Genomic DNA, 17827 nt, shown 5'->3' with positions numbered 1-17827 from the left:
TTATCTTTTGCGTCCCTACTTAACTTTGCCTTTTCTTCTGCTCTCTTTGTCCTTTTAAATTCCAGCACTTCAAGATGCTGAAGATAATCCACCACAAACTTTGATTTGACAATAAACTTATCTGCAAATAGAGCAACGCTCTCTGGGTCAGATAAAACCAGCCTGCCACTTCCATGCTCTTTCTTCGCTTGGACCCTTGGCTGCCAGTCATCTGGATCACGCCCTTCTTTTGGGGTCTTCTGGTAGGAGAGGTAGTGGTATTCCGGTAGGCAGGAATGGTCAGGAACTGGTTTAGGGTATCTTTCTATGGGTGGTCCAGTCCATTCACAACATAAAGAACAAATTTCTCCTACCTTTTCTTGACAGGACAACTTTAGAAACTCCCTGTAGTTCTCCCCCTCCTCATAGTGCTCATTCATAAACTTCTCAGTCTTACGGAAGTAACAGTGGCCTGGAACAGAGTCTTTCCTTGCTCCTGCATTGTGATACTGAACCAAGTACGAAGTGTTGTGAAAAAACTGGAAATCTGTTGATGTGTTGTGTGAAACACATTCTTACATTTAATTTACAGATGTCTTTATTTGGAAGGTTTTTTCCTCTACTCTAGTGATAGGCATGTATAAATGTTACCCTGTGCAGGTAAAACAGAAAGCTGTTGAAGTACAAGAAGATGAGCCGGTAAGTGTTAATTTCTTGTCAGTGTTCCTATTTTTATCTGGACATTAAAAACGCATGTATGCTTCACTTTTATAATGAGAAACTTCTGTGTTTTCCTATTGTAAAGATAGCACCTAAAACTGTTTGAACATTTTAAAAATAGTATGTGTCTTTTAATATATCGTTTGACTTAGGTCTACATTTCACTACACGAATACAACATTAAATGGTTACACGAACCATGATCATTCAATAATATCAGTTCAATATAATAAATAAAAAAATCGTCTTTCCTTTTCTGGTAGGTCACTAGTTCCTCCTCTGCTGATGATACAACCATACCTCAGGGTCTCCAGAAAACAAGCCTTGGCTATATTGTTAATCCAATCGGGAAAAGAGCGCATTACTACATGAGCATCATGAAAGAGGCTCATTCCAAAATGCGCAATAATGGCGAAAGCGACGAGTCGTTTAAGAAAAGGTTTACAGCTGAACGATCCAGGCAGTTTGACATCTTACAAGCAAAAGAAGCAATCTTTCTAAGTGCGGATGGCTGTTCAGAAAGGGCGAGTGAGTTTTCCATGCCAGGGTACCGGTTGAAGCCCAGTGATGGAAGAAAACTGAACTTCTCCATCAAAGAGCACAGAGCAATGGTGGAAAAGTTGAATGTCATATTGAAAGATGTAAAGGAACACGATTCCACACTCTTTCAGTCCAATGGAAGGGAATTATTTCACCAATGCTGCAAGAAGCAGAATCACCACCAACCTTGAGCAGGAAGTCAGAGATTATGTTTACACCTTCATGTACCCTGAAGAGCACACTCTGACGGAAAGCATTGCTGCTTCTTGTAGCATTGGTGAAAGAGACTCCCATAGCAGCACAAGCGGCGACGAAGAACTCGACGACAGCCAAGATGAAGATGAGTGCCAGTGAAAGTTGCATTCGAAAATAACAGTGTTAAATACTTCTTTTCAGTAGCTACAAATGCTTTTTGTCGCCAAACGTTTTTTTAAAGCAGAAGGAAAGTTTGTAATAAATTTGTATCCTGCCTTCTATGTTTATTCTGTAGCAATTTTTTGATATTCAAACATTATCCCATTTTAAAGTTATACTAAAATATTTCACGTGACCCCCCCTTTTTCCCTTATTTTTTTGGGATGGCCCCCCCTCGAAAGCCATTTTTTTTCGCATGCCCCCCCCCAAATCCCACCAGCCCCCCCTACCTCATAAAAAATGAACGGTCCCTTATGACGGAAGAAACGCTCGAGATGCTACCGACTGCTCAAATTTTATTTTGATTTGATAATAAGAAACGTAATTCCATCCAAGATGATTTTCCAGCGGGACTGGTTAACACTAACGCTTGATATTAAAACACAAGAAATGTCCTAGTGTCTCTTTACCTATTTCTCCACAGCGGCAGATATAGTCCCCTGGTGAAAATATTTGTGGTCGAAGCTTAAGAACCAATTCACATAGCAGCCCTTGTTCACAGTCCTTGAAAATCTTGACCTGTAAGTACAGAGACAAAAAGAGCTGATAAAATTTATTATACCTTCAGAATGTAGAGGACTGTTGACACTTAAAAAACTGAAGCTGGAACGTTACATAGGAATCGCCAAACCAGACTGGTCACATAAAAATCAGTTACGGTTCTTTGTATTCATTAACACCGAGTCCACACCACGCCGGTGGAATTTGAAAACGGAGCTTTATTTCTCCGGTTGGGTCTTCCCTACACACTAATCCGTCGAGAAAACGGAGTTTTTCGAAAACGCTCTCCAAACTGGAGGAATTTGAAAACGCCGGCTTTGCGTTTTAGCGCGGACAGAAAACAAAGCTTCTCGCAAACGACGAGGCTACCTTAAGTATGATATTTCCCTACCCGAGTTTTCCTCAAACACCAATTCAAAGTGACCGGTGATTGTTACACGCGTTTTCAAATTTCTCCGGCGTAGCGTGGACGGAAAACATTTGATGCGTCTTCAGAGTGAAACCTCCGTTTCCAAATTCCTTCGGCGTCGTGTGGACGCAACCTGAGAAGAAAGGCTTAAACACAAAAAGAACAAATTTGATTTACGTTTAAAGAGATTTTACAAATGTAAAAAGTAAATCACAGATAGCACTTCTAAAGGGTATTAATTTCCACATTCATCTTCATTCTCCTTCCGAGCATAGTACAAAAACTACGGGTGACAACGGAGACCATTTTTACGGAAAACTTTGTCTCTACTCATGGTCATTGTAGTACACGCTTTCTTCACTCAAAATATCTTCCCATATTTATCCAAGGAACTTCGTTTTACCACCTATTCACATTATTTGAAACTTCATCACTTGCCTCCGTCTTTATTGGTTGCATACTGTGCAAATAGCTGTTACTTGAAAATATCAACAGCCACATTGAAAAACATACTTTTCGTAAGGTGTCCAGATGCACATGAATGGCGATTTCAGTCCTTAGTCTCTCAGGTAACATTTCCAAAGATGTTCCTTCCTCCAAAGCTTGTGTTCTGATAAACAGCATCAACATGAAAGGATACTCACTTCTCAAACAAAATGACAAAATCCTCAAGTATTTCCAGAGATCAGTCAGAAACCAACAAATTTTCAGGAGCCCAGGAACTCCAAACACTCTACATTCGGCTTCTTTTAATGACCGGTGTTGATGTTTCTTTGGAAGCAGTTTTGTATTTAAGTCACTAATTCCGAAAGAGTCAAAACCACATGTCGATTATATCATGTTTTCTAACTTTTTCATGTTGTTCGAAATACTAGAGTGTGACTGCTGAATGAAAGCCAGTGAGCAGTGTTTCTTTTTCTCTTTTTTTTTTTTTTCGCAATGTTGATCTAACTTCAAAGTTTCGGATAAAACCTTATTAGTGTGACCATTCAAATAATATCTACTGAGCAGTACATTCACGTGGGTAATGTTTATTGAGCTGCACAAACTTCAAGTCTGTATAAAGCCTTAATGTCTTATTATTCAAATGAAAGCTAAGATATAGCACTGTTTTGAAGGGTGGCATTATTTTGCAAGTAAATAGTGTCTGCTATTTCATCAATATTCTTATTCTTACACGGCAAACTAGGAGCACGGCATTTGATTGAGTGCTTATCGAATGTCATCTTTTCGTAGACTTGGTTAAACATCTCTAGCACACGTGACAAACCTGCTCCACGCGTAGTGAGCCCATCTTTTGACTCGAGTCTGCAGCGCATGTGGTACGTTGTGATGCTCCATAAATTGCTTGATTGAATCCATTCTACAATTAAAAAAGCGTGTCATTTAGGCAGCGTCCACACTACACCGGAGAAATTTGAAAACGCAGCTTTATTTCTATGGTTAGGCCTACCGTCCACACCAATCCGTCACGAGAACGGAGCTTTTCCAAAACGCTCTTCCAACCAAAGGAATTTGAGTACTTCAGTTTTTCGTTTTCGTGTGGACGGCAAACATTTTGAAAACGGAGCCTTTTGAAAACCATGGCGTCACGATAATCACGTGATTTCCCTGACCGAGTGTTCCTCAAACACAAATCTAAAATGACCGGTGATGTTGCGTTCTTAAATTCCCAAGACATATATAGTGTGGACGGAAAACATCTAATGCGTTTTCAAAGTGAAACCTCCGTTTTCAAATTTCTCAAGCGTAGAGTGGACGAGGCCTTTATGGCTATTCCCTGAAATTTGAAGCGACGAGTGTACCATTAAGTTAGGGTTTGAGTGGGTTTCTCGAAAAGGAAAAATTGGCATATACCTTCATTCATTAAACTCGTAATGACAAATGGGAGAGAAAGTTTGATCAATACAAAAAGTGGCCTCTTTCCTCTGCAGAATGCAATTCATTTACAGTTAACTCCCGAAAATAGCGCCCTTAATTACTTTCGGATATAGCAGCCTTTGGGGTTCGTTACTTCCGGGGGGGGGGGGGAAGGGTCGTTACTTTCGAGGGGTAATTACTTTCGGGCAGCAAAAAACGATATATAAAGTTGGTGCGACTGGGCTCTTTTTACGAGGTAAAAAACCGGAAATTAGTGAAAACAGTTCATAAAACTAGTTGGTGTTGTCAGTGGTCGGCAGGAAAGCTTGCCAGATACCGTAAACTGTTTCTAGCTACTTCATGACGCACTGCTACGTTGGTTTGCTGTAACAATATCTTAGTGGGCTGGTCGAGTTTTAAATTTAAATTTGAAGAAACGTTCCTTCTAATACGCTTATGTTGAAAATGATATTAATTTGAATCAAAGTTTCCTATAGTGCGTTCCGATTACTTGAAGAACATTCTACGGGTTTTGTTTAACACGGCACACCATTAACTGGTAAAGCAAACTGACATTTCATAGCGCTTCGCGGCATACGCGATACCTTCCCTTGTTGTATATTGCCTTAAATCAAGTCGCGGTACCTAACTTTCACTTGACTATTGTCTGGAAAAATATATATACTATTTTCGTGGAGAGAGAAGAGGTTTGGGTGGGCTCGCTACTTTCGGGATTTATTAGCAGCCACAATTTTTGGACGTTACTTTCGGAGGGTCGACTCGTTACTTTCGGAAGTTTACGGTATTATCTTCACATATAAAATTAATCAAAACAAGAGGGCTCTGCATGAGCAATGAAAATTTGATATCTAAAGACAAAGCAATTCATATGAATAATAAGAGTAATCTGCTATGCAAAATATTGAATTTCCAACCTCGCCTGAAAATTAGTCCTCGCAGCATTCATGTTGCTGATGACGTCACCAACGTTGCCTACAACGGTAGCAAACACAAATATTCCAAGAAGAAACATGCAGCCAGTGAAGATATATTCCTGTACAGGTGAGAGAAAAGAAATTTGCTAAGTCGACACGCACTTGTGTGGAGGGGCAGTGGTCTAATGATAAGTGGGCTGGATAAGAGTTTGGAAGGTCGAGAGTTCAAGCGGAGTCAGTGCCCTTATGCTGTGTTCTTACTTGTGAGACCTTAGGGCGCCAGCGACTACTGTTGAGGCAAAAGGGAAAAATACCTACGAGGGTGGTAAGGAATGGTTAACCTGTGATAGATTAGCATCCCAACCAGCAGTATAGTGGTAGTAGGGTCACTTAATTCTATAGATACCGGAGATAAGCGCAAAACGTTTCGTTTATTGGAGATCAGGTCGTTTCAAAGGGTTGAAAATTGATATGTGTAGGAGACGCCTGTTGACCGCCACTACATCTACTACATATCAGTCTTTCTGGAAATTCAAGACTCATACTGATGAGGCCAGAGTGATTAAGTACATGATGATGTAACACAGCTTGATTTTGACGACTGGCTATAAGGGTGCTTACGAAAAGTACGTTTCCGAGATTACATTAACTTACTACGTTTGTCTGGGGACTTGGGGTTTCACCAATCGTCATCAGGGTAAGAACAGACCAGTAAAAGGACTTAACATATTTCCTGTAAGATAACAGAAGATTTTCAGTTCAAGAAACATGTTTACCTCATTTTCCTTTTCTGTTAGTTATGAAGAATAATCTTAGGCTAGTTTTTCCCAAGGCAGCATCGTCACAAGACGAGTAATATAACGGAATTTACATCAAAATGGACGTGACCTTTTGAATAACTAGTTTTTATTTCATCGGCATCCGTAGATCATATAAATCCATGAACAGCTTATCTCACGGTGTAGCTTTACTATGTAAGGGGAAGGCTTAATGGAAAATCAAATAGAAAAGGTTCTCTGAATGACACATTTCGACGACTGTTGTTAACTTTCATGGCAAACAACACTATCTTTTTCTTTCAATTGCATATTAAAACGTGCTAACGACTTAAGACCTCACTTAGCAACGATTTCAAATTAACTAGTTTTCTTTAGACTAGCGTCGCTCACTTGTGAAGCCGTTTGGCGTGACTCAAATCGTTTCCTGAATCCGTCAAAACAAACAGTAGAAATATAATTAATATCTTACCAACCTCGTCTTCTCGGTACGTGCCGCAAGTTACGGATCCTCGTTGTCCCCTTCGATTTATGGCCCAAGATCTTTGCGCTTGAGCCATTAACCGAAGGGAAAAAGCCTCGGTCTGTGACTTACAGAACGCACCTAGTAAGAGGTAAGTAAGAGCTATTGATATAAATCCTTATTCAACACTGACCTTACAAAGCGATCCCCTCCTTTCTCAGTTTCGGTGTACACCCAATCATTAGTTCCCAGTCCTTCATACTCAGAGATGGTATAATACAGGCAAGCGACCCAATGCATGGCTACGCTCAGATACAGAATGAGTTTGAAAGCCCGGAGACGATTGGGTTTGCTGGTTCTGTAGTCACTCAGAAAGAAAAACGTTTCCACGGAGTGCCATTTTAGAAGTCTAGACAAACGCAACAGCGAGATTTGACAGGGAACTAGAGAAAAAAACAAAAGACGAAGCCATTTTACTGTAAACTCTAACGTATCAGTTTTAGGCTAAATCACCAGCTACACTACCCAATGAAGTATGAGTCCCCTCTCCATATCAGAAAACACTATTCCCGAGTAAGCTTCCCGATGTAGTGATTTTTTCGTATCATAAACGGTGAAGAAATGAACGTAGAAGTTTGATACGGTTGTACGATGTAACAAAACCAACACAAATTCCGACGGATCATAATAAGCTAAGACAGAACCTGGTATCTTCAAGTTATTCAGTACTTTATAAATAACGCAGTTGTGAATGATAAATCCTGTACTACTCACAAAATGTTAGACTGGAGAGTGTTTCCAAAGGGAGAAGACAAATAATATCAACTTTAAATCTTCTGTTTTTTGTATACATCTCTCTCAACTGCACAGGATCTTTAATCTTAAATGAAACAATAATCTGATGAGAAAAGCTCCATACCAAAATAGACCTGCCACTCACTGTCATGAGAAGGGCGTGGTTGGTAAAGGAGGTCGGAAGTTCCCAAGTTCTATATCCCACCATCCCATATAACTGCTCACCCTACTCGGATCATGGCGCGGAATTAGCCCCTCTCAACCCCTCCAGTCAGAAACACAAAATTAGGACAGTCGGTTATACTCTCATATACCCTTGGATCATACTCATTTCTACCGTATCCCAAATAAAAGTGACGGGGAAGAGACAAATTGCGCAACGAAAAGGCAGTTGAGGAAAAAAAAATCCAAATAGTATAAGGTATGACAGCAAAACATCTGCTGAAATAAACCCCATTAGTTTGCTACTAATTGTACTCATCCCCTGTATGATTTCAGTATCCCGCTCAAGGAAGCCAACTGCTTTCTCGAACTCCTGGTATTCGCTACAGATTATAAACATAAATAAATAAACACAAAATAAAGGTAACGGGGAAGGCAAGACCCCTTAAATTTCACGTACCATAATTCCGTGTTCATCCCGGTAAGCAGTTCTGAGTTGCACGCATATGTCACAGGCATACAAACCATCGGCAAAAACATCTCCCCACCAGAACAGATATCTAGACAGAGACTTCACACAGGAAAATAATTATTCCAAAGTTCTAAAATTATTCTAGTTTACCTTTTAAGATTAACAAAATTGCCTTCAAAACCAAGGAAAGGACATTAAAAAGTTAATTTAGGTACATAAAAAGCAGGTAATAGTGAACAAAAAAGGAAAAGAATGACTAAGACTGAGACAGCTTGTAATTGACGAACTTGAAAAAGTTATGTCAAGGTTTTCAAGATGCGTCATCCGTCTATTGTTCGCTCTTTAAGACTTTGGTTATGGATTTCATGAGCTTTAGTAAAAGGCCACTGACCAAATGACACCATAACTGAGGGCGTGAGGAAATCTTAAAGAAACTACATCACGGTTTGCGCATCTTGAAAAGTTTAGCCTAAATTTTTCAAGTTCGTCCTCTGTAATCCGTGCCAATCTTCTCCATCCTTAATCATGCATCCTTCTTTCGTTTTGGCTTACTATTATCTCTTTGGTGTTTTTCTATCTTAGTAAACTATTATTTTCCGGTTTACTCAATTTAAAGATAATTCTGTACGTGGACAAAATAACTCAAAATACCGTGACTGAACTCCTTTAAGGAAAACGTTGGGTAGCAACTACTTGAGGAAAGCTTAATATTGGTTATCACTGTAATTACCTCTTCCGACATTTCTGTGAAAGCGATTCGGAGAATGACAGTCCAAAAGTTATAGATGACTATAGCTGCAACCACACCCTGGAAAAGAGAAAAATATCCTTAGAAATTATGAGCTATAATTGGCTAAGCTCCATACGAAGCCAGAGACAGAGGCCAGAAATAAGAAATGCAAAATACGAAGCCAGACGCATAGGTCGTTTCTACGCTGTTTCAAGCACGTAACAAAACTGATCTTATTATAACTGTTTGAGTGTTTTATACTAAGTTCAAGGAGCTCAATGTTCAACAGACTGTTATAGAAATATGTCACAATTAGCCCGCAAGAGTGAAACATATCGACGGAAAGGTTAAAATCAAACGATATGTCACAAAATTGATTAGGATGATTGTTTTATTTTTCAACAAATAAAATTGTCAACGAGTCGTAGTTAATTAAAGCCAGATAAATTGTGGCAGAGTAGTGCTTTGTAAGAATCAGACGAGTCTTGTTGCAGATATGGTAAAGTAAGAATATCGATCGCAGGATTTCTATTATGTGCGGGTGATAGATAATAAAGGCCCCCTCCACACTAATCCAAAGGAATTTCAAAACGGAGGTTTCACGCGGAAAGTATATCAACTGTTTTCCGCCCACATTACGCCGGAGGAATTTAAAAAAGCAACAATCACCGGTCATTTAGGATTTGTGCTTGAGGAAAGCCCAGTCAGGGAAATCACATGATTATCGTGCGCAATAGTTTTCGAAAAGCTCCGTTTTCAAAATGAGTGCATTCCGTCCACACCAAAATGCAAGGTTGGAGTTTTCAAATTCCTCCGGTTTGAAGAGCGTTTTCGAAAATCTCCGTTTTCGTGACGAATAGTGTGGACGGTAGGCTTAACCGTAGGAACAAAGCTACGTTTTCAAATTTCTCCGGCGTAGTGTGGACGGAGGCAAAGACTTCATAGTGTGACAGTTCATGTTGAAAATCAAGACAAGTTCACCGTGAGAAAAAACATCCATAAATATTACCATCCATAAATAGTAGATATCATCCTCCGGGTCAAACACAAGTCTTTCAGATCGTAAAACCTGAAATAATGGGTCAAAAGAATTATATCTAAATGGTACTTTTACTTCTGCGTTTTAGTAGTTGTTGTTTTGGCAGAAAAAGTATTTAATTCTGAAAAAGATCCAGCCCACTGCAATTGACTGTGATCAATCAATGAAAACGTGCGAGTAAAATGGAAAAGAATCCTTCTATTTCCAGCTTTTTATCACGCAAAAACCGTCTCGGACTTCTAAACGTAACTCAGAGAGTGAAGCTATTTTAGCAGTTTCGGAGCCACCAAACTCAGCAGCTCTCCTCTATAATCTCCAGTTTCATCCGATTTAAACCTACGACCTTGATGACCATACCACCATAAATCTTCTACCAACTAAGCTATGAGGTCGGCCACTTGGGGGTTTGAGAAGTTTTCAATGGAGTATCATAAGAAACCTGGAATTTGTCTGATTTTCTTTTGACAAGCTATGTGATTGCTTAAAAAGCCTTCTCCAAATACTTAGCCAATCACATGCAAAACCAAAACTAATCTGGTCTTGGTCACGTGCATTTTCCCGCGCTTGGCGTAGGCGACGTGAATTTGAAAACGGTTTTGATAGAGCTTTACTCTATCGCTATCTTTACGACCGCCACAACTCGAGGTGAACAGTTATCCTTTACCCTAACTCGTCCCCGCGTGTCTTCACAGAACACGCGGCAAGGCGCACGGTGAGCAAGGGGTGATGCGAAGGGTAAAGAGGACAAGGTCTCCCTCTCTGGCTTTCTCCATACCCATCTCACCTTACGCTCCCACCTAGCCCTATGCCGCGTACTCTCTGAAGTTGTATGAAAAGTCAAGACGACTGGTACCGAATCAATCCTTTAGCTATGTTTCAGACACTGTTGGACTGTGATGAAATAAAATGTAAGCTTTACATATCACTCTTATGAAAGTAACCAACCACGTAAGCCATAATATATGTTTTTAAAGCCTTAAAGGAAAATTATCAACCAAAGGATCACAAACCTTCTTGATGGGTTCTCCAACAGACCCGATGTATTTTATAATGGACCTTCGACTTGAATGCGGTGACGATACTTTGTCTTCTTCCGCGATGTTTTGTAGCGAGCTGGACTTAGCGCAACCATTTCTAAATTCAATAGGAAAGTAAATTCTCTTTACTGGGGACACTGAGTTGTTCTCTTAGCCAAACACAAACATTATGAGGGAGTAAAGTAAGAGATGTTGGATCCAATCAAGACTACGAATGCTACTCGATTTTGTTAAGTTGAAAAAAATTCCTTTGGGTGACGCTGAAATCTATTCTAGCCCTAAGCTATCAAGGCTGGTGCAAACCTCCTAACCCCTACGAGGCGAGAGTCTAATGCAACAAATAAGGCACCGCATCTCCCATGCACTAGGTAGATCCTCTTATTACTCAAAGGACCCCCCCCCCTGATTAGGAGGAGGGGCCCACCTTCTCCTCAGCCCAAGCTTCCTCCTTTTTAAGAACCACGAGAACCACAAGAATCAGAGCAAAATCGTGCAAAAATTGCCCTTCCCAATTGCTTTTTTGATTAAAATTCGACGATGGACAAAGGAATGGTAAAGACCGTTTGTAATTAAAAAATGTAGCTCTACTTACGCGGTTTTTTCATCCTTGAGGAACACCGGAAAGAAAACAAAATACAAAACGTCATAAATAATTCAGACCGTTGGGGTTGCCCTTGTAATTACCACGCGAAAGAAACGCCGAACCTTAGGCCAAATCCTACCCAACACTTTATGTAACAGGCGCAAACTAGATCCTTCAAGTAAGGTTGTTGAAGATACCTGGCGTTGGTTTGCGAGGCAACTAAAGAATTCACACCCAAGACACTTAAGATCAGTTGCGTTATTGTCTTGTAACAGACGGGTGATATTTTTCTGTCAGGTTTGTCCGGCCAGATGTGGCAGTATAGCCGAATGGTTAATCTTTTGAGTGTTTAAAAATGTGGCAAAGCTGCATTAAAGCTCGCGTGAACAAGCAGTTGGGACATGTGAATGTTTGTTCCGTCGCATTCCAACATAAAAGTACCGAGGAAGAAACCAAAGTGATAATGTTGTTATTAGCTCACTGACAGCCCATTTGCCGAATTTTCATTAACACACTCATTTCACCGTGCCCAATTTGGACACAAAATCCAATTTTGCATGCGTTTTTAAGTCAACACCGCACATTAACAAATGACCGCTAATTTGAAACCTGTCATGAAGGAAAAATCTATTTTCCTATTTGAGAAATTTTAATCATGCTATGACATATTACAAACGCACACAGTAAAAGCTAAAGAAGGAATGGTATCCTAGCAAAAATAATTACTGCACACGCGCTGTAAAGTTGCGTTTTTAACAAAATTTACCATTTACTGCAAATGACCTTTATTGCAAATGATTGTCTTCTGATTAAACAAACAACGGTTGAAAAAGGATTATGCCGACAAGGCTTTGACATTTCAGTAAAATTATTCAAGAACACGATTCTTTTTCTTTTCATTCTTGGCAAAAAAACTTAAGTTAAGCAAAGCATCTCTCACACAGAAAATTAGCTGATTTCAGGAATTATCGCTCTTTGAAATTTCAATCCGGTTAATTTAATACAAGCGTAAGAAACGTTCTGCGTACAAAGGCATCGCTATAATTATTAAGGCCTGTGAGCAATAAGGTAATTCTTGCGCGGTGACTACTACAATTATTTTTTAAGCCGGAAAACGTTCCGAAGTGAGCGATTAAATTCCCTAGGTTGGAAATTCTACGAACAGAAACCTATAAATACTTCACAAATGTAGGTCGCTCTAAATAATTATTTGTTCTCTACATCACCAGCACGCTGACGTATGACGCAAGTGAGAAAACTAAATGTTGTTACGCTAGAGTACTGGTGGTTGTTGCCTATAAAGTGTACCAGTCGGTGCAAACGACAGTCAGTTACCCACTACGTACATCTGTAGATGGGTCGGTGCCAAAATTCGACTCCGTTTTGATTAATTCATAAATTCAGTTCTTCAATGGATCAGAACTGAATACACCGACTTGTCCTGTAACATGCTGGTAGCAAACTCACTGAGATGTTCTTTTAAAAGACAAAACCTTTCAAATCTTGCAGCATAGCAAATCTTACGTTGAAGATTAATTTAATTATAAAACAGACCCCGAAGCAATTTCCACAGGAACAAGCAATGTGAAAACGTCAACCAACTTACCTTGGAAGCCGAAATTCGTCTTAAAGCGTCATAATAGACGTGGTCCTTTGCCTCTTCTTGAGTCTGTAGAATTTCCAAGACTGTACTGATTTTACGCGGAGTAATATTTCGTCGGGGATTCTGTTTACGAAACCATTCTCTGGCGACGCTCCACAGATTAGCCATTCAACTTCGCGCGCATCCAGTTAAGAACAACTTCAAGGCGACTGTCGGAAGACAGAGGGAAGAAGAGACAGGCTAGTTTGCTCAAGCGGCAGTAAACAAAGCAATGTCACGCTACTGGATAGTAACTGCAAATAAGAAAAACATTTAAGGCTTTTAAGGAGGCGATGTCAACTAAGATACTTTGAATGCAAGCTTTTTGATATTGGCGCGGTTTTCTTTGGCACAGGCGACAAAATCAATCAGCCTACGGTTCATTTTAGAACCTATTTTGCATGTTTAATATTTCTAAAACTATAATTAATATCGGTCTATTGAATGTCCCAAAAGACTTACTACACTAGGTCATTTTACAAATGCAAATTTTTGGCTGGAATGAACAGCAGGCGAAGACTTTTGCTTGGTTTATTCCCCTTTGCCGCGCCAAACAGAGGGCCGATCATGACCACTTAATAAGCGCAAATCAAAGTTTGAGGAACTTGCATTGGCAGTCAAATCTACTTCACAAGTTGTTTGCCACTGGGGTGTCAGAAAACAGGTGATTAATTTACTTTTAGCAATCAATCCAACGAGCATGTCCATGGTGTGCGCAAATTACTTAATTTTCCAAAATCTCCTAATCCAAAGCCTAGCTATCGATGTCCGAAAACAAACCAATAGATACCTAATAACCTGATCCATTACTCAAGCAATCCATCACCGAAGCAGCAATCAATCTTAATATCAGGCACCTCCTTGAGAACCTCACTATCACTGGCCCATAGTGCACCTGAATTGTGTTTCACGACAGCTGTCTTGTTGTCACTTGATTACTAACTCTTCGCTAAAAGCAGTCAGATCTAACCCTGCCATTGGGGCGCCAGAATACAGGTAATTAATTTACTTTTGACACCGAATCCAACAGGCTTTCCCATGGTGTGTGCAAGTTATTCAACTTTCCATAATCTGCTAATCGAAGAACCAAGCTAAGCTATCGATGACCGATTGAAAAGATCGATAGGTACTAGATGTTTGGTGTTATCTAATAATCTGATCCATTACTCAAGCAATCCATCACACAAGCAAGCACCTCCTTGCTTTTGGGAACCCGACATTCGATGCACCCATTGTGCACCTGAATTGTGTTCAACAACAGCTGTATTGTTGTCTTTTGTTTACTAACTCTTTGCTTAAAGTAACCAGATCTAAACCTGGAACTCTAAAAGCCTTTAGTATCTCGACTTAACATAGGACTTATACAACTTCATAAGAGGTCTTGAGTGGAAGTACAGAAATACATAAATAGGGGAAGTGGAGTTATACCGAGGGGATGGGGGAAGGAAAGGCGAGGTTACAATTGATACTGAAAAGTCGTTTTGAAATAAGCTGCCAGAAGACTTGAAGACTCTGATAAGAAGTAGTGTTTTAAAACAAAGCCAAATTGATAAAATGTTTTAATTTGTACTTTGCATTTAAACTTAGCCATTGGCCGTCTCTATTTGAAGTACGATGTTCTATGAGGAGGTTAGTATTTAAGTTAAGATAATAAGGAAAGGTTGGAGGGGTGCAATTCTCAAGGGGGGCGGGGGTCATAACCGGTGTATTTTCTTTAGCTAGCAGAAAAAAGAGCGGATGAGTGGCTTTACAACCGAGATTTTACGGTATGCAAGGTTGCATGCCCAACCTCCAAGGATCCACAGACCAATGGTGTATTCAAGATATTACAAACTGTGGTCAGCATATAAACCAGCCACTATTCTAAGTTGTTAAGTCTACTCACACTCTTTGTAACACATAAACGAAAGAAAAATGTCGTACCTACATTTGTAGAAAGAGTAGTTGTTTATTAGTGTGTTTAGCAACAAAAGTGTCAAATTGTGTTAAGTTTTCATACGTTATGGCTCGTAACGAAAATGATACGCGTAATCTCCAAGTGTCAGTACGAGAATTTTGTCTTCAATTCACAAGAGCAGAGATGTTTCAAGCTACGAGGTCAGAATCGATCTCCGCTGCCTATTTTCTTTTGAACGACAAATAATTACAAAAAGACTGTTTACACACTTTTTTTTATTATGGCTAAATAATCCTCCCTTCCAGCTGATACTATCACCTTGTAATTTTCAGACAATAATTTTCAGAGATTATAAGCAAGTGCGCAAGGTAATGAAAGTAGTGTGTAAAGTGAAGTAATTTTTAACTTTGCCCTGTCCTTGTTTGTTTTGTTTTCGCAATGCGCTTTGTTTCCCAATTTTACTTTGTTGTATTTTTCCTTTTTTGTTACCCTTTTATTGTCAGCTTAATGTCACTACTCCGTTATTCAAACTACTAAGAGTAGATGTAACGCAACCAGATAAAAGGTAACACCACAAAATAAGCAAACAACAATATGGCGTAACTGAAGGGGACACAGCCCTGTGGCAGGTTGACGCGACTTCCTGATAGGTGCACGAACAAAAAGCCTCACTTATTCCCCCACTAACGTAGGAATAGAACAAGAGTATTGGCAGAGCCTTTTTTTATCTCCCCAGCACAGCACAGGCTGGATCGGACAAGATAAAGGCTAGGATATAAGATGGCAAGACACAAGCAATGCCAAAGCTTCGGGGAAGTCGCTACGCAGACTTAACCGAACCACAAGGAGTGACCCCAGTTTATTGGCAAAAAACAAATAAAAGCCCTTCTCCAAGGGAGGGCGGGTGGGAAATTTTAAAGCTAAATTTCTACAAACTGTGTACTGTCGTGCAAGCTGCAAGGATAATGCCCTCTGACAGTGTATTGAAATTTATACAGCAAGACAGTGACTCAAAGTTCGACCAATAGGTACAGCTGTACTATGAACTACCATAGTTAGTAACTATGGAACTACATAGACGCAACGTGGCGAGCTTGTTAGCAATGAATGGAGCTGACAAATATATGGGCCAATCTAGGAGAAGCTAAGATATTTTGCTAGATTATACCACGAGATAGAAGCTAAATTACAGACATGAATAGTGTTTGTGCTAATTTCTAGAATAGGGGAACGTTCACTCATGAATTGAGCATTCAGTATTGTACTATTGTTTATCCTACGGGACTACGTGACGAACGCCCTCAAGGGGTGTCATGTTCCATTAACTGCGTTTTACCGACCGATAAAAGCGGTGTTAATGAAATAGTTGTATATTTAATTTTTATAACTAACCTTATCAATAAAGTTGGATGGGTAGGCAAGTAACGTTTGTAATGTAGTGAATGTGTTAAGTAGGTATTGTAATGTAATGGGCTGTAAGCTTTTAAAATAATGATTTTTATCCTTTCATTGTAGCTTCTTAATTATTCTTAGCATTTGTATCTTTTTATTTGGTACACGACCCCACAAACTTGTTAGCTTTGAAATTTTTATCGTGTATAAATAAAGGTTGTATGTTGTATGTATGTATGTATGTATGTATGTATGTATTTAAGGAATGTTTTGCACTGTTATGTATTGTATTGTAAAGCAATGTGTTAAAAAGCTTCATTAAAAAAGGAAAAAAAGCAAGTGCGAACAGCGAGAAGTTGAAAATTAGAGATGAATTTTAATAAAAGAAAAGTAAACAAAGAAACAAACATAAAAAAAAACAAAAACAAAACAACTTAGTACTGGGCCGAGAGCTTGAACTAGTCGTTACGGTACTTCCGTTATTGCGTTCGACAGAACGCAGTTCTAATCGCGTCAGGCAGAAAAATTCGAGATCTGTGAATCTATCTATCTATCAGGGGACACCAGTTTGGCCCCCTAAAAAATTGTTCAGGGGCGAATGACGTCATGTCCATGTTTGTCCATGTGCTTTCTTTCGAGTCGAGTGTTAGACAATATTGCGGATTTTCGAGTGTCGAGGAAGCTTATTGTGGACTGTAGCGGATACTGAAGTTGTTTATTTAAAGTTCGACTGATTGTTAATGGCATTTAAAAACCTTATAGACATGTCTTGACGAAATGTGTACGACTTTTCGAGGCGGATAAGTTGTTTATTTGAAGTTCGAAGTCAGTGTTAATGGCATTTAAAAACCTTGCAGACCTGTTTTCACGAAATGTGTACGACTTTTCGTACGAACAGAAAGATGTAGTTTTGGCTGCGTGTTGTATACCCTCTTCTCTTCAATCGAAACCAATGCTGCTTTCTGCTGAATAAATCAAAGGAGGAAATGAGTTTCACTTCGCTGGCCTAGATTTCTGTGCGCAAACTATGTAATTATTCATAGTTAGATATTTTTAAAATCATTGTGATTTATATTTTAATTGTTTAAGGGAGGGCCACAAGTTTATCAGTCAATGACTGTAAAGTGTTTTTACCCTCATTAAATAAAGTTACTTACTTACTTACTTACTAACGTAAACCCAACGAAAGTGTTCAACTCCCAAAGGGACTTGCTTTGGTGCACCAACTGCGGACTGCGGACTGCGGACTGCGGACTGCGGACTGCGGACTGCGGACTGCGGACTGCGGACTGCGGACTGCGGACTGCGGACTGCGGACTGCGGACTGCGGACTGCAGACTGCAGACTACGGACTGGGTATAAAACACAGACTTATGCATGAAACGCGGACTAAGCATTACGGACTGGGCATAAAACGCGCGAGGACTCAGGTATAAAATGGGGACTGCGGACTAAATGCGGCCTCCCGACTGCAGTCCATG

The 17827-nt window shown here is 39.7% G+C and overlaps 2 protein-coding genes across 4 annotated transcripts in view; one reads left to right on the top strand and one right to left on the bottom strand.

Moving 5' to 3' along the window:
* Nucleotides 1–17827, bottom strand: part of LOC145470621 (cyclic nucleotide-gated channel alpha-3-like) — a 45817-nt gene that overhangs the window by 8124 nt on the left and 19866 nt on the right. Inside the window, exons 3-15 of one of the 3 annotated variants that reach the window (XM_081454423.1) lie at nt 13022–13311; nt 11425–11438; nt 10806–10929; nt 9766–9825; nt 8757–8834; nt 8015–8125; nt 7372–7477; nt 6791–7040; nt 6013–6091; nt 5359–5477; nt 3834–3926; nt 3077–3173; nt 2064–2172 (exon numbers count right to left, since the gene is read on the bottom strand). In XM_081454423.1, the coding sequence (XP_081310549.1) occupies nt 2064–2172; nt 3077–3173; nt 3834–3926; nt 5359–5477; nt 6013–6091; nt 6791–7040; nt 7372–7477; nt 8015–8125; nt 8757–8834; nt 9766–9825; nt 10806–10929; nt 11425–11438; nt 13022–13186 (1405 nt within the window). In that variant the 5' untranslated portion in view covers nt 13187–13311. Of the gene's footprint in view, nt 1–2063; nt 2173–3076; nt 3174–3833; nt 3927–5358; nt 5478–6012; nt 6092–6790; nt 7041–7371; nt 7478–8014; nt 8126–8756; nt 8835–9765; nt 9826–10805; nt 10930–11424; nt 11439–13007; nt 13312–17827 lie in introns of all 3 variants that reach the window. The other 2 variants (XM_081454424.1, XM_081454425.1) reach the window with 2 other exon arrangements.
* On the top strand, nt 616–1864 carry LOC145470415 (uncharacterized). The gene is made up of 2 exons (XM_081454224.1): nt 616–678; nt 963–1864. Exons 1-2 carry the CDS (start codon nt 616–618, stop codon nt 1428–1430), a joined length of 531 nt encoding a protein of 176 aa, XP_081310350.1. The 3' UTR covers nt 1431–1864.

This window comes from Orbicella franksi, chromosome 15, assembly GCF_964199315.1.
Source record: "Orbicella franksi chromosome 15, jaOrbFran1.1, whole genome shotgun sequence".
Taxonomy (NCBI): Eukaryota; Metazoa; Cnidaria; class Anthozoa; order Scleractinia; family Merulinidae; genus Orbicella; species Orbicella franksi.
The sequence above is the reverse complement of the archived record's forward strand: the minus strand, read 5'-3'. Positions and strand labels throughout refer to the sequence as shown.